Here is a 16,793-nt window from a genome sequence, read left to right on the forward strand (position 1 = left end):
GCCCCCTCTTGCTCTGGTGGGGGCCCGCGCGCCCCCGGCCTGGCTGCGGCGCGTGACGCGGAGGCGCGCCGCAGTCGGGACGCGTGCAGGCAGTGGCGGGGACGGTGGGCGAGCGGTGGCATGGCGGCTGCGGTGACGACCACCGGGCTGGAGGCGCCCGAGCCCATGCCAAGCTACGCACAGATGCTGCAGCGAAGCTGGGCCTCGGCGCTGGCGGCGGCGCGGGGCTGCGGGGACTGCGGCTGGGGACTGGCGCGCCGCGGCCTGGCGGAGCACGCGCACCTGGCTGCCCCCGAGCTGCTGCTGGCCGCGCTCTGCGCTCTGGGCTGGACAGCGCTGCGTTCGGCGGCCACCGCACGCCTCTTTCGGGTCAGTGCGACCTGGGGGGAGGGGGCCCTGAGAACTGCATGCGGGAGAGTGAGTGGGGCCGCTGCTCACGTAAGCCTGTGCCCGTGGATGTCACTGGAAAGTGGGGGGCTCGGGACTGGGGATGCCCAGGATGTTGGGGCCTCAGAGGCTATCGCGAGACCCTCTGCAGCAGGGCGGGGTGGGTGCGGGGGTGTGTCTGAACCCCGTGACGCTGTGACAGATTGGGGGTCCTATATAGCGTGGGGTATTCTGGGTTCAGGAAAGCCAGATCCACACCCTGTCCTGGGCAGTTAAAATAAAAATCTAGGGCGATCCGCTTGGAGACAGCCTCAGGGCTGTTGCAGACTTAGGACCGACCTGGGGACCCATCTAGGGATCGACTTGGGGAACAAGGACCCTAGATCCTAGCCGGGCGTGGTGGCACACATGCTGTTAATCCCAGCACTCGGGAGGCAGAGGCAGGTGGATCGCAGTGAGTTCGAGGCCAGCCTGGTCTACAAAGTGAGTCCAGGACAACCAAGGCTACATAGAGAAACCCTGTCTCGGGAAAAAAGCAAAAAACCTAGATCCTGGACCTGGAGGCTTTGAGGTGCACAGAGGTCACCTGTGTCCTGCGTCACGGGGAGCTGCTTCTGTGTCTACACTCTGTGCAGTCGAGGCCCCGCCCTTGTCTTTGGTTTCCATCACTCCCGAACCAGGGATGGCACAGACCTGCTTGTCATGGGCCATGCAGAGGGGCTCAACCTTGGAAATGACCCTGTCAGTGCCTTCAGGGTCGCATTCTGCCACTCTCATGGGGGCAGTGATCTGTTTTTGGCTACTGAGGAGGCCACCGCCCAGGTCTGGTAGTGATGACATTGGCACCTGACCCTTCACATCTCCTGGGGAGGAGGGGGTTCTCTGTGGCATTTGTGCCAGTACCATGTTGGATACTCCCCAGGGGCCTAGCTGGGACATCCCGCCCCCATCTTACTGGAAGTGGCCCGGGGCGGAGGCGTGGTGGTGGTGGTGGTGGGGGACAACGACAGAGGTTATTGTGCCAACAAAGGAGCCTTTCTCTGCTAGCGGGAAGAAGCTGTTCCTTGTGAGATCAAGACAGGGTGTGGACCTGCTCCATGGCCCACACTGCCTGGTGTCACCCCTGGAATGAGCAACCTCAGGCCCCAGCTGCTGAGTGAGGAGGGCCCACTCCAGGGCGGCTCTGGTCCCCATCTCCCTTGGCACCCAGCTGGGATGCTGAAGGCCTTGAGGCAGCCTGGTGCCACCTCAGTACCACCCTCCTCACCCTTCCCAAGAAATGGGCGGAAGGAGGGGCTGCCCCATTCTCCAAGCTCAACTTGGCAGCAGCCTGGTTGCTAGGGGTTACGGGAGCTGGGCTCTGGCTGTCTCCATGACAACCGCTGGGTGCTCTGGGCTCCTCTGGCCCCCTCAGCCTTGAAAGAAAAGGGGCTGGGTTTGGCTCGCCGCTCCGGCACTCCGCCCCCAGTCTGGAGCCTCTCCCCCCCCCACCCTCCCCCGCTGCTCCCCAGACAGGGTTTCTCTGTGTAGCCTTGGTTGTCCTGGACTCGCTTAGTAGACCAGGCTGGCCTTGAACTCACAGAAATCCACCTGCCTCTGCCTCTCGGAGCACTGGGGATACAGGCGTGCCTGGCTCTTTCCTTGACTCTAGTCAGCCCATCCCAACCGTTTCTCTGTAGCTTTTGAGACTCACTCTGAAGTCCAGGCTGGTCAGACTCATGGCAATCCTCCTGCCTCAGCTTCCCAAGTTTTGGGATGATAGGCATGAACCTTCTAATTGAGGGCACACTATCCTGTCCCCAAAGTCAGCTTGACTCTCCCATCACATGCCTCCCTTTTACTTTTGTCGTAACCCCCTTTCTCCCACTAACACCATCCCCCTTCTCTTAGTAGTCCCCAACCTCACAGTCCTCTGTCCCCCAGCTTCGCCTCCCAGGCACCCTCTTATCCTGGATTTTTCCCTTCCATCTTCCTTCCGATGGTGGGCGGGTAGGTGGTTACAAGTTTCCCTGTCCCCCAAGGGATTTTCCTTTAATGGTCATTTCCGTTTTTGTCCCTCCCTGTACACCCTCATTCCCTGCCAGGACCTGAGCCCCCCAGGCGCCATGGACACCACTGCATTAGGCCTCAGTGTGTGGTGCACCCCCACCCCCACTCCCCTCTCTTTCCTCCCAGGCCACACAGGACAGCTGGGTTCTAAGTTTAGCCCTTCACGGCCACACACACACACACACACACACACACACACACACACACAGGGGCTCTGGTTACCCCAGATGATAAGGGCACAGAGGCCCAGCCTTCTCAATGCCACTGAGCCTGGCAGGGCCCTGGGCCTTGCTTTTCCCCACTGGAGGAGCAGCAAGCTCCCCAGTGGTAACCATCACCATGTCCCCACAGCCCCTGGCCAAGCGGTGTCGTCTGCAGCCTAGAGATGCCGCCAGGTTGCCTGAGAGCGCCTGGAAGTTTCTGTTCTACCTGGGCTGCTGGAGCTACTGCGCCTACCTGCTCTTGGGCACCAGCTACCCTTTCTTCCATGACCCGCCCTCTGTATTCTACGGTAGGAATCCTGTGGGACCAGTGCGAAGGTTTCTGTGAGGGTTGGCGAGATGGCACGTGGGGTAAAGGTGCTTGCAGCCAAGCCGGACAATTCAAGTTCTAGCCTTGGGCCCCACATGGCGGTGACCTCCATAGGTACAATATGGTGCATGTGCGTGCATACACACACACACACACACACACACACACACACAGACACGCAAGCCCGCGTGCACACACACCACACACACATCTGGGATGGGCCTAATGAGATACCAGAATGAAAATCCTGATGTCAAGCCAGCCCCTGGGAAAGCCCCCAGGAAGTGGGATGGTCAACAGAGGGCGCTACTGAGGCGGTGCTGCAGCATCACAGGTGGGGATTTGTGAGTGTAAAAATGTGCAGCGCGAGGCTGGAGAGAGATGGTTGAGCACTGGCTCCTCTTCCAGAGATCCTGAGTTCAATCCCCAGTAACCACATAGTGGCTCACAGCCATCTACAATGGAATCTGATGCCCTCTTCTGGCCTGCAGGTGTACATGGCATATTCATATACATAAAATAAATAAATAAATCTTAAAAAAAAAAAAAAAAAGGTGCAGTGCAGTGTGGGAGGGGCTCAATGCTGCGGACCACCAGTGATCTAGGAGGTATGGAGATGAGCTTCTTGAGTGGGGCAGGGAGGGGTAGGCTAGGGGATGCTGTGTAACCCCGCCTGTCCTGGAACTCACTATGTAGACCAGGCTAGACATAAAGTCACAGAGATCTGCCTCTCTGTACAGGGATTAAAGGTGCGCCTCGTCCTGCCCAGCTAACAAACTCATGGATAGATCTGTGGTGGGGACTGGAGCTGTGTGTTTCATGAGCACACACAGGCTTTTGTGTGTGACCCAGAGACTACTGCACACTGGACAGCGTGAAACAAGTGATCATGCACTCACCCCTCACTGGGGGGAGTCTAGGCTGTCCCCACACTCTTTACTCCAGAGCCACGCCACAGCCACGCCCACAACCACTGATTGGGCAATTCCAGGCAGGGGGTTCTATCTCTGAGCCACTGGCCCAGGCTGGAGCATGGTGTACCAGGTTGGCTTGTACCAGACACCGCCAGGAGGAGGAGGAGGCCCCCAAACCCTCCAGGGGACAGTCAGTCTGTTCACAGCAAGAAGTAGGAAGAGAAAACATGGAGAGGGGGGCCCAGTTGGGGTGTGTTAACAGGGACAGGGATCCGACTGAAGGTGACTGGCTGAAACGTGCCAACCTGTGAGAGTGCAGGTAGAGACGCTGTTAGGGGCTTGCTGAAGGATGAGGAGAGATGTGAGTGCGAGGGCGTTCATTTCTCTTTTTAAACGTATTCATTATATCAGCGTGGGAGGGGACAGGTGTGTGGCACCATTTGCACATGTTCCTGAAAGTTAGAGAACAACTTTTGGGAGTTGGCCTTCTCCTTCCCTCATGTGGGGGCCTGGAATCGAACTCGGGCCGTCCAGATTGGTGGCAAGCCCCTTTGCCCTCAGCCTTCCTAAGCCCAACTTTTTGGAGTTTTGTACAGGGTCTCATGTAGCCTAGGGTGGTCTCAAACTTACCATCCTCCTGCCTCAGCCTCTGAAGTGCCGGGTGGGGGTCAGAGGACAGCTCTGGAAAGTGACTTCTCTCCTCTTACCCCTATGTGGGTCCTAGGGTTGGTACGCGAGGTGTGCATCTTTGCCCACAGAGCCATCTGGCCCCATGCGTCCATTGGTGCCTCTATTGCTTGGCTGCCTGAGCTGGAGCTGTGAATACAGCTGGGGACACAGGTGTCACAAAGGTCCAGATAGATTCAGAGGACCATGGCAGAGGAGTGGAGGAGGCACAAGTGGGGAGCACTGTGTAGTGGGGGACTCACCTGGGAGGAGAGATAGTTGCCTGAGTGTGGACAGATGCCTGGAGGCATGGGGAGGATGGAGGCCACGGGCACAGTCCTCTGTGGGGCACAGTCCTCTGTGTGAGGTGTCCCGGGCGAGGCGTTGCTATAGGAACCCTCTCTATCTCCTGGCTGGGCCTGGAAAACTTTAGCCAGGCTTGAGGGTACATACTTCTCATTTCAGCACTGAGGAGGCTGAGGCAGGAGCATTGCTATGATTTCTCAGGCCATGCTGGGTTACATAAGACACTCTCCTGTAGGCTCAATTTTCTTAACAAATATATTTTATTACGAACTTATTAACCGAGAGTACCTCACTTATAACCCAACTAACCTAAACAATAGGAAAAGAAGATTAAAGAATCTTCCCTTTGTAATCAACTCAGAAATTTTTTCAATATTCGTCTTCAACTTCTTACTTTGTTTATTGGCTAGAAAACCCCATTCCATGATCCTGTCTTCCCTTTGCATAAGGAGCCCAGTAGGCGAATGTTTTGAAGGCAAAATAACCAGAATGCAACCAAGTTTCAGATCAATTCTATTCACATATACCTTTTGCAGTTTTTGCTCTACCAAAATTAACTCCTTTTCTGCTCCAGCAGTTAGACACCTTGGACTGTTTAAATCTGAATCCCCTTGTAATGTTGGAAATAAGTTACTTAACTCATAGGTAGCTAGTTCAATTGTAGGCCTTAACCAGTTAATGTCTCCCATTAAGTTTTGAAAATCATTTAGTGTTTGCAATTGATCTCTACGGATCTGTACCTTTTGGGGTCTTTTTTTTTTTTTTTTTTTTTTCAGTTATCTTATAGCCTAAGTAGGTAATTGAATCTCCTCTTTGTATTTTTTCTACAGCAATTTGTAATCCCCAGCATGGCAGAATGCTTTGTACTTCTTTAAACATTTTTTCTAAAGTCTCTGAATCAGAATCAGCCAACAGAATATCATCCATGTAATGGTAAATGATAGATTGAGGAAACTGTTTATGAAGTATTTCTAATGGTCTTTGAAGGGAATTTTGGCATAAAGTGGGGCTATTCAATCTTCCCTGTGGGAGCACCTTCCAATGGTGTCTCTTCATTGGACCACTGCTCTTCAGTGTAAGTCATGAGAAAGCAAACCTTTCCCTATCCTCATGCAAAGGTATCATAAAAACAATCTTTTAAACTGATTACTATTATAGGCCAAGACTTGGGTATCAGGGAAGGTAAAGGAATTCCAGGCTGTAAATGACCCACTGGTTGGATTACCTTATTCACTGCTCTCAAATCTGTTACCATCCGCTATTTTCCTGACTCCCTTCTCACCACACACAGGGGAATTCCAGGGGCTGGTAGACTCTTCTGTATCCTGAGCCTCCAGCTGCTCTTGTACTAAATGGTGAAGCGCCTGCAATCTTTCCTTTGTTAAGGGCCCCTGCTCTTGCCACACAGGGCTGTTTGAAATCCATTTTAGGGGCAAGGCTGTTGGTACATCAGCAGTGGCCCCTCTTAAAAATTTGGACACTCAGTACCTGTCTGAGTTCGGACAATGGGCACAGCTTGCGGTTGCTCCTGATTATTCATTTTAATACATTCCCCAGAAGCATGTGCCGTTTCACCCCTAGCTTCATTGTTGCTTACCTCTGTAATTGCAGGAATATTAATCTGAGTACACCAATTGTTATAAGAGATCCCTTCCCCATACTCTCCAAAACAAACAAAACAGGCCTGGGGCTGAGGTGGTAGGCAGCTTGCCTGGCATGGGAGAAGCCCCTGGTCCCATCTATTTCAACCATGTGTGCCACCCCCAAAGACCCAGCATCCCAGCACTCAGGAAGTGGAGGCAGGAGGATTTAAGTTCAAAGTCACCCTTGGCTACATAGATTTTTGAGGTGCGCCTGGCCTACATGAGACCCTGACACAAAAAACAAGAAAAGTCTGGCGAGATGACTCACCAGGTAACGGTGCATGCTGCCAAGCGTTGATGACCTGAGTTGATCCTTGAGACCCCTAGATGTCCCGAGTTGATCCTTGAGACCCCTAGAATGGAAGGAGAGAGGACTGGCTGCCTAAAATGGTCCTCTCACCTCCACAGGGACCCATGTCCTGCAGGTGCCCACACACTCACAATAGATAATCTTATAGAAGAAATGGGGACTTCCGGCCGGCAGGCATTTGAAGGACGTGCGCTATGTGAGGTTGGGTTGGGGGGCGGGGCTCTGGGGGGCCACAAGGAGGCCCCCCAAACATGACCGCAAACCTGGCTCTTCCCAGACTGGAGGTCGGGCATGGCGGTCCCCTGGGACATAGCCGCCGCCTACCTGCTTCAGGGGAGCTTCTACGGCCATGCCATCTACGCCACCGTGTACATGGACACCTGGCGCAAGGACTCTGTAGTCATGCTGGCGCACCACGTGATCACCCTGCTCCTCATTGCCTCGTCCTACGCCTTCCGGTGAGTCCGTCCAGAGAGGGGGCCCCAGAGGCCCTGTCCTCACCCCCTCCTCGATCCCAGGGGCCTGAGCCTGTGTGTCAGTCCTCTCAAAACTCCCTTTCATGTGAATTTATTTGGGAGGGTGGTGTGGGTGCTGCCGCTCCCGTGGGGGTGTGAGTCCTGGGAATCGAACTCGGGTTATCAGATTTGGTGGCAAGTGCAGTTACCCGCCGAGCCATCTCACCAACCCCTGGGTAACACCCTTGACCCAAACACACAGCATGGGTTTACTCGAAGAGGGTCCGGGAGCAGGAGAGATGGCTCAGAGGTTAAGAGGTTAAGGCTGTTCTTCCAAAGGTCCTGAGTTCAATTCCCAGAAACCACATGGTGGCTCATAGGCATCTATAATGTGATCTGGTGCCCTCTTCTGGGCATGTAGGCATGTACAAATAATAAATAAATCTTTATTTATTTATTTTTTGTTTTTCGAGACAAGGTCTCTCTGTGTAGCCCTGGCTGTCCGGACTCGCTTTGTAGACCAGGCTGGCCTCGAACTCACAGCGATCCGCCTGCCTCTGCCTCCTGAGTGCTGGGATTAAAGGCGTGCGCCACCATGCCCGGCTCTTTTTTTTTTTTTTTTTTTTTTTTTAAATACATCTTTAAAAAAAATAAAAAAGATCCAGAAACAGAGTAGATCCTTCCTGAAGCTCCAGAGCCGGTGAGCTTACCCACCTTCTCGGGGCTGGCACAGGAGGAGCGCTGGAGCCTGAGTTCCAGGCCTGAGCTAGGGCAGGGCCCTGACTCTAACTACAGAGTAAGCTGGGCGTGGGCCGAGACAGGGGAGCAGCGAAGTGGCTCACCAGCTAGGAGCACTGGTGGCTCGCCTGTGACTCCCCTTCAGGGCACCGATGTCACCGTCCTCCACAGGCACTGGAGCCACGGCTCGGGGCTAGCAGCGTGTAAACTGCTCTTTCGCTTTTCACTTTTCTCTGTGGATGGGTGTTTTGTCTGCATGGAGTGGGGTCCCCTCTAACTGGAGTTACAGGTGGCTGTGAGCCGCCATGTGGGTCTTCTGCAAGAGCAGCTAGTGCCCTTAACTGTGGAGCCATCTTTCCAGGCTCCGTTCCTAGAGCCCAGTCAGATTGCTCACTCCGGGGGATCCGACACCCTTTGCTGGGCTCTGCAGGCACTGCACACGGATACACACACACACGCACACGCACACACACACACACACACACACACACACACACGGAGAGAGTTAGTTAAGTAGTAACAACCCACCCTGAGGCCCTGGCTCTGCAGTCTTGGCGTGATTGCCCCTACCCCCATCCCCCGCCCCAGGTACCACAACGTAGGCCTCCTCGTGTTCTTCCTGCATGACGTTAGCGACGTGCAGCTGGAGTTCACCAAGCTCAACATCTACTTCAAGGCCAGGGGCGGCGCCTACCACCGCTTGCATGGCCTGGTGGCCAACCTGGGCTGCCTCAGCTTCTGCTTCTGCTGGTGAGATGGGTGTGTCTCGGCGGGTGGGTGGAGCCAGATGTGGAGGGGTGTGTCTCAGTGGGTGGGTGGAGCCAGATGGGGAGGGGGTGTGGCTCAGTGCATGGGTGGGGCCAGACAGGGAAAGGTGTGGCTCAGTGGGTGGAGCTAGATGATGAGAGGTGTGTCTCAGTGGGTGGGTGGGGCCAGATGGGGAGGGGTGTGGCTCGGTAAGTGGGTGGGGCGAGACTGGGGAGGAGTGTGGCTCAGTGCATGGGTGGTGCCAGACAGGGGAGGTGTGGCTCAGTGAGTGGGTGGGGCCAGATGGGGTGTGTGTCTCAGTGGGTGGTTGGGGCCAGATGGGGAGGGGGTGTGGCTCGGTAAGTGGGTGGGGCCAGATAGGGCAGGGTGTGGTTCAGTGGGTGGGTGGGGCCAGCTGGGGAGGGTGTGGTTCAGTGGGTGGGTGGGGCCAGCTGGGGAGGGTATGGTTCAGTGGGTGGGGCCAGACAGGGCAAGGGTGTGGTTCAGTGGGTGGGTGGGACCAGCTGGGGAGAGGTGTGGCTCGGTGGGTGGGTGGGGCCAGATGGGGAGAGGTGTGGCTCGGTGGGTGGGGCCAGACAGTGGAGGGTGTGGCTCGGTGGGTGGAGCCAGTGGGGAGGGGTGTGTCTCAGTGGGTGGGTGGTGCCAGATAGAGGTATGGCTCAGTGCGTGGGTGGGGCCAGACAGGGGATGGTGTGGCTCAGTGTGTGGGTGGGGCCAGACAGGGGTGTGACTCAGTGAGTGGGTGGGGCCAGACAGGGAGGGGTGTGGCTTACTGGGGTAGAGATATTCATGGATGGGGCTGCGTTAGAAGGGCAAGAGATAGAGCCATAGAAAAATCCACCTAAACAGGCGTGGTGGTGCACGCCTTTAACCCCAACCTCCTAAAGGCTGGAAGATCTCTATGAGTTCGAGGCCAACCTGGTCTGCAAAGCGAGTCCAGGACAGCCAAGGCTACGCAGGGAAACACTGTCTCAAAAAACAAACAAAAGAATAGTCCCCCTAGCCCAGGGCGAAGCCAGATGGCATGATGCTTGGTGAGGTGGGCAGGGACAAGCAGAGGAAGGTTGTGGCCAGGCCTGGGAAGGGAGAACAGAAGGGTGCTAGGCAGGGAGGGGGCAGGGGCTGGCAACACGGCTGTTGGTAATGGATGGGGCTTCTGACCAAGAGTCAGGAAGGGAGGAAGGGGTGGGCAGAGTCAGGGGAGGGGAGTTGAAGACGGAAGGGGGTGAGGGGGGCGGGGGGGGGGCGGGCTACTCTTCCTTACCCTGGTCTCCCTGGCGGCCCCTGCCTCCAGGTTCTGGTTCCGCCTTTACTGGTTCCCGCTCAAGGTTCTGTACGCCACCTGCCACTCCAGCCTGCAGTCCGTGCCTGACATTCCTTACTATTTCTTCTTCAACACGCTGCTGTTGCTCCTCACCATCATGAACATCTATTGGTCCCTGGTGAGGCGGCCCTACGGGGTCCCCCTCTGGCCTGCGAGGGGGCTGGGTGCGGGTGTAAAGGGCCCGTGGGAACCACACGGCCTCAGTGGTGCCGTTCTCTCCCCCCGCCCCTCCCCCACAGTACATCCTGGCTTTCGCAGCCAAGGTGCTGACTGGTCAGATGCGTGAACTGGAAGACTTGAGGGAATTCGACACTCTGGAAGCGCAGACCGCCAAGCCCTGCAAAGCCGAGTGAGTGAGGCTGGGCCTCGGCCCCCCAGCTCCTTCCTTTCAGAACAGATGTTGGTGTGGACCCCTGGGAATGCTGGGAGCCCACAGTGAAACCCCCTGAGGCACACAGGCTTAGATGTACAGCCAGAAACGCAACATCTGGAGCCGGGCTTGGTGGCACATGCCTCTAATCCGCACTCGGGAGGCAGAGGCAGGGGGATCTCTGGGAGTTCGAGGCCACCCTGGTCCACAGAGTGAGTCCAGGACAGCCAAGCACAGAGACACAGAGAAACCTTGTCTCGAAAACAAAGAAGGAAAAAAAGGAAAGAAAGAAAGAAAGAAATGCAACGTGTGGGGATGAGACAGTGGGAGGGCTGTCAGGGCTGGGAGCTGCTTACTAGGCAGGAAGGCAATGAGAGGGTCATTGAGCAGAAGCCAAGGTGGGGGCTGTTGAAGGTTCCAGAAGGTGCACACCAGCCAGGCCCTGGCATATGCCGGATGCATCAGGCAGACCCCAGGAGGCAGGAGGTGAGGAAGGAGAAAGAATGATTTAATGATTTTTGTTTCTAACAGAATGGAAGAAGAGGACATTAAAAAATATATATATATATTATGGTGGGCTTGGGATATGTGCCACAGAGGGTGTGGGGGGGGTGTCAAAGGTTAGCCTTCTGAAGTCAAGTCTCTTTCCACATGTGGGTCCCAGGGACGGACCTCAGGTCAGGTCATCAGATTTGGCTACGAGCACTCTTTCCTGCTGAGCCATCTTGGTCCTATGTTCTTCTGTTTTAATTTTTTTAATTCTTATTTTTTATTTTATTGTTTGTGTTTTGCCCGCATGTGTGTGTGGGCATCATGTATGTGTGCAGTGCCCAGGAAGGCCAGAGAGGGCATTGGAGCCCCTGACAAGAGCCAAAGGTGGACAGAGGCCTCCATGTGGGTGTGGGGAACGGAACCCAGGCCCTTCGAAAGAGCAGTCAGCCGGGCATGGCGGCACAGCAATTAGGAGGTGTTTCTCTGTGAGTTCAAGGCTGGCCTGGTCTACAGAGCTAATTCCAGGGCAGCCAGGGCTACACAGAGAAACCCTGTGAGGAGGAAGAGGTGGAGGAGGGGGAGGAGGAGGAAGCAGTGAGAGCAATTGGTGCTCTTAACCACTGAGTCATCCTCCTGCAGTGGTTCTCAGCCTTCCTAACGCTGCTGAGACCCTTTAATACAGTTCCTCGAGTTGTGGTGACCCCAGCCATAAGTTATGTAATTGCTACCTCATAACCGTGATTCTGCCACTGTTATGAATTGTGATGTAAGCGTCTGACATGCAGGATGTCTGGGATCTGCCCTAGACCCTGCCTGTAAGTTCTTCATATAAAAATTATTTGTGCATTTTTTAAAGAAGACTTATTTATTATTTATATAGTACTCATGCCAGAAGAGGGCCCAGATTACATTATAGATGGTGGTTGTGAGCCACCATGTGGCTGCTGGGAATTGAACTCAGGACGTCTGGAAGAACAGACAGTGCTCTTAACCGCTGAGCCGTCTCTCCAGCCCCTATTTGTGCGTTTATTTTGTGTGTGTGGATGCTTCTCTGCCTGTGTGTCTCCGCACCACCCGCGTGCCTGACTCACATGGAGGTCTGAAGAAGCATCTAATCCCCTGGAACTGGAGTTACAGACAGTTGTGAGCCACTGTGCGGTGCTGGGCCATGAGCCTGGGTCCTCTGCAGGGGCAGCCAGTGCTCTTAGCCAGTGCATGCCTCTTAATTCCCGAGAAGGGAAGGGAGTTGGGCCTGATGGTCCTGGCACTCAGGAGGCAGAGGCAGCAGGAACCCCTGCAGTTCCCCGTGGTCGGCTTCAGCTACAGAGAGACTGGTTTTCAAGAAAAGACCTTCACAAATAAATAGCCGCATCTTAGTCCCTGCTAAGTCTGGGGCTGCCGAGGAAGCGTATGAGGCCGGAGCTAGCAGCAGGGCAGAGTGAGTGTCCTAGTTTGCTGTGAAGAAACACACTGACCAAAAGCTGCGGGGGAGGGGGGAGGGTTTGGCTTTCACACCCCAATGGGCTGCACAGAGAGGAGTCAGAGCAGGAAATTGAAGTAGAGACCTGCTGGCTTGCTCCCCATTGCACGCTCACTCTTTCTTTCCCTTCAGTTTTTCCAGACAGGGTTTCTCTGTGTTGCCTTGGCTGTCCTGGAATTAGCTTTGTAGAGCAGGCTGGCCTGGAATTCACAGAGATCCATTTTCCTTTGCCTTCTGAGTGCTGGGATTAAAGGCGTGTGCCACCACTTCCAGGCAGCCTGCATTCTTACAGTACACAGGACCACCTGCCCACAGTGAGACCACCTGCCCACAGTGGGACCACCTGCCCATAGTGGGACCACCTGCCCACAGTGGGACCACCTGCCCACAGTGAGACCACCTGCCCACAGTGGGACCACCTGCCCATAGTGGGACCACCTGCCCACAGTGAGACCACCTGCCCACAGTGGGACCACCTGCCCACAGTGGGACCGCCTGCCCATAGTGGGACCGCCTGCCCATAGTGGGACCACCCACAGTGGACTGAGATCTCTCACAGTGATCAACTAATCAACAAAATGCCCCCACAGACTTGCGCACCGGTCAGTCTGACAGAGGCCTGTGCTCTCCCAGTGACCTCAGTTTGTTTTAATGCTACAAAAGTACAATTGAGCCTTTGTCAATTTGACACACAAACACATAAGTGTCAAATTGTAAGTTTTCCTTTTTTATTCTCCCCAGTATCTCGTGTTAATGTTAGGGTTATATAAAACACAGTCTAACTTTTACAAGCCCCAAGTCTTGAAACATTTTATCACTTGCTAGGCATGATTGCCTTTTTTTTTTTTTTTTTTTTTAAAGATTTGTTTATTTATTATGCATACAATGTTCTGCCTACATGTATACCTGCAGGCCAGAAGAGGGCACCAGATCTCATTATAGATGGTTATGAGTTGCTGGGAATTGAACTCAGGACCTCTGAAAGAGCAACCAGTACTCTTAACCACTGAACCATCTCTCCAACCCGGTGGCACAGCTTTTAATCCTTGCACTTAGGAGCCAGTGGCAGGCGGAACTTTGTGAGTTCACAACCAGCTTGGTTCACACACACTAAGCTCCAGGCCTGCTAAGGCTACACAGTGAGACCTTGTGGTGCACACGGATTACTGTAAATTCAAGGTCAGCATGGTCCAAGACAGCCAAGGCTACACAGTGAAACCTTGTCTCAAAAAACAAAAACAAAATAAACTGGGCAGTGGTGTGTCTTTAATCTCAGCACTCAGGGAGGCAGAGGCAGGAGAATTGATGTGAGTTTGAGGCCATCCTGGTGTACAGAGCTAATTCCAGGACAGTCAGAACTACACAGAGAAACCTTGTGAAAAAAAAAAGTTCAACCACCCTTTAAATGTATTCAGAGTCTCTTAACCGTGGGCTTCTGTAAAATCCAAAATAAAGCACTTTTTACTCCAAAATGGAAGAACCGAGACATGTGATCAAATAGAACAAACCCGAATTCCAACCAACAGTGTAAATGAAATCTGTACTTCAATGTTGAAAGGCTGGGGTTCCACTCAACATCTTCGGGGCTCAAAAGGCCATGGGCTTTGCTGAACACAACTCAAAAAGCTCGTCTCAGCGCCTGTCGACTCCACTCCACTGCTGCCAGCACCATCCTGTGGCCCTGGCATCTGCCTCATACTGGCCTCTCCATCTTCACCAATGGCCTCTCGTGGCGCCACGCCTCAGCCCCTCAGTGACCCCCTCATGCCTTCAAAACCAGTACCACACAGAAGACTTACACCTTACAAAGAAGACGACCTCTCTGGACCACAGCTCATGCACCCTGACCTGAGGAGACACTCCTAGGAAGACGTCACCAATGACGCTGGTCTCAGCCACAGCTGATTCTTAGCTCCGGTGGACCAGAAACTATTAATCCCACTGGGCAAGAATAAGACCACTACCACTCTTTTTTTAAAGCCAGATTTCAAACACAATGGACACCAGCCAGGTCCAGATTCAGGATTCCCAGAGACTAGTGCCGAACTACATGACTTGGGTTCTGAAGAGGCAAAGCCTGTGAGGCTGCGCACTTCCTGCCTTCGTTCAGCGGCGGCCAGCATACATCCCGACAGTTTTCCTGCATATATATCTCCCTCCTATGTGTGATCAACACATCTTGTGCAGTTGGAGCAACCAACCTTGCTTTCTGAAGGGAAAACAGCTGTGCTGGGGTTTACAGCTTAGACATTTTTGACTTAACAGCTCTCATAAGCTAAATGATTTAAACCTAAAACATAACTTTAGTCTTCACAAAGCCACCTGGTTCCAAAGATGACTTTTACAGCCCTGATGGACTTGTCATCGTTGTCCTTAGTGGCTGTCATGGTGGTATGAGCGCCACGTGGGGCCTCACTTCCCCAGCGAGCACTCAGCAAAAAGAACAAACCTCAAGCCTGGTGAGGCCTCGAGCCCTGAAAGCTGCCTCCCAGGACACACCTCCTCATGGGAAGCTGCAGCTACAAATCCTCCCCACGTCGCGCCACCAGCTACAGACCACAGAAACCCAGAGGCCAGGAGTGGGTGTGCGAAGCTGCTCACAGCACAGTGCAGCGGAGTCCAGCCGGAGGATGAGGTCTGACTGAGCCCGCAGGAGGCACGCCCAGTCTGTCTGCTTAGACTCTGATGTAGGCGAACCGTGCAATTAGACAGCACACTTGGGAGAGAGCTTTGGATGGACGCAGCAGCCAGCTCCAGGCTTATGGCTGACTGCTGTTTGTCTAGATGGGGTTCAAAGCCTATGGGCAAGTCTCATTCAGGGGTCTGTTGACTTGAAGTGGCACCTTTTGTTTTTGTTTTTGATGACAGGGTTTCTCTGTGTAGCCCAGCTGTCCTGAAACTCACTCTGTAGACCAGGTTGGCCTCAAGCTCAGAGATCTGCCTGCCTCCGCCTCCTGAGTCCCGGGATTAAATGTGGGTACCACTACCACTACCTAGCCCTTGAATTGGAATGTGTAAAGGGAGGAGACAGTGAGGACATATTGAGGAAGCTTCTAGAACATTCCAGAGGCTTCCACAAGGCTTCAGACAACAGGGTGGGGGAGGCACTGAGTCAGGACAGCACACCCTGTTCTCAGGCTTGACCTCTGACCTCCACCCCTAGAGCCATCTGCTCTGCACAGAGACACCCCTTGCCAGGCAGCGGGAGCTCCCCTGTACCCGTCCCTTAGGAGGTGACTTGGCTGAAGGTTCTTCCCTTCTCAAAGGAACTTCAGTTTGGCCAATAACTCCTGCAGGACTTGCTTGGCCATCAGGCTGCCGTTTTCTGGTGTCAGGGAAAATGAAATTTCCTGTACTGTTTATAGAGACTCTAGTACCTGGCATGGTGTGGGCACGCCTTTGATCCCAGCAGAGGCAGGTGGATCTCTGTGAAGCTAAGTTTCAGGCCAGCCACGGTCACACAGAGGGACCTCTATCTCAAAACAAACAAACAAACAACAAAACCCATAACTTCTTAATCCCAGTACTTGGAAGGCAGAGGCAGGCAGATCGCTGAGTTTGAGTTCAGGACAGCTAAGATAACACAGAGGAACCCTGTCTCAAAAAACCAAAAACCAAAACAAACAAAACCAAACTTCCCTTGACTGGGTCTGGGTGGGGTTGGGGATGGTGCCTACTGTAGCTGAGGTCCCCAGCACTGATGGACCCTACAAAGTTTGCCAGAGCTTCTGAGTATTCTGAAAGGGCAGTTTATGGGCAGGGCAAGCGCACAAGGCTACCTACGGCAGGGATGGTCTGGGTGGGAGCCAGGGGGTCAGCGCAACCTGGTCCATTCTACCACCTTCCTGAGAGCGAAGAGGGTCCCTGTGGAGCTGGAAGCAGTGGAAGGGAGCGGGAAGGATGGGGGAGGGGTCCCAGACTAATCTGTCTCGACTTCTGGCCCCCAGGAAGCCGCTGAAGAATGGCCTGGTGAAGGACAAGCTCTTCTGAGTCCCTTGTCCTCAACTCCCGCCTTCCAGGACACAGTCCCATCCTACCTGGGAGACGGCCCCCCTCCCCTGGAGACTCGACCTGGTCCCTGGAGGCCTGGCCCCGCCTTTGGCGGCATGGCCTCGCCCCCAGGATGCCGGCCCCGCCCTAAGATGCAGGATGCGACCCTTTTCCACCACCAACGCCCGCTGCCAGCAGCTCCGCCCTTCAGGTCAGCTCTTGACCACCCACCTTGGGACTGTCGCCCAGTCCTGCCCTCCCGCTCAGTGGGGTCCGGACACGCCCCCTCCAGGACCTCAGAGACCCTCGGATCTACGGCCACTAGCCCAGTGGTCCTGGACTCAGTGGCCCCGCTGACTCTCTGGGACAT

At 54.4% G+C, this 16,793-nt stretch overlaps 1 protein-coding gene across 1 annotated transcript; it reads left to right on the plus strand.

Moving 5' to 3' along the window:
• Positions 1-90: 90 nt before the first annotated feature.
• On the plus strand, positions 91-16,791 carry Cers1 (ceramide synthase 1). The gene is made up of 7 exons (XM_051170004.1): positions 91-369; positions 2,788-2,947; positions 7,084-7,264; positions 8,588-8,749; positions 10,062-10,209; positions 10,331-10,440; positions 16,381-16,791. Exons 1-7 carry the CDS (start codon positions 121-123, stop codon positions 16,421-16,423), a joined length of 1,053 nt encoding a protein of 350 aa, XP_051025961.1. The 5' UTR covers positions 91-120; the 3' UTR covers positions 16,424-16,791.
• Positions 16,792-16,793: the final 2 nt, after the last annotated feature.

This window comes from Acomys russatus, chromosome 27 (genome assembly GCF_903995435.1).
Source record: "Acomys russatus chromosome 27, mAcoRus1.1, whole genome shotgun sequence".
Lineage (NCBI taxonomy): Eukaryota > Metazoa > Chordata > Mammalia > Rodentia > Muridae > Acomys > Acomys russatus.

What these genes read in the sequence shown, in the direction of transcription:
- Cers1 (XM_051170004.1), top strand. Translation starts at nt 121, where the DNA reads ATGGCGGCTGCGGTGACGACCACCGGGCTGGAGGCGCCCGAGCCCATG. An exon ending in TGAACATCTATTGGTCCCTG is followed by an intron (nt 10,210 to 10,330) that starts GTGAGGCGGCCC and finishes CCTCCCCCACAG; the next exon opens with TACATCCTGGCTTTCGCAGC. An exon ending in GCCAAGCCCTGCAAAGCCGA is followed by an intron (nt 10,441 to 16,380) that starts GTGAGTGAGGCT and finishes TCTGGCCCCCAG; the next exon opens with GAAGCCGCTGAAGAATGGCC.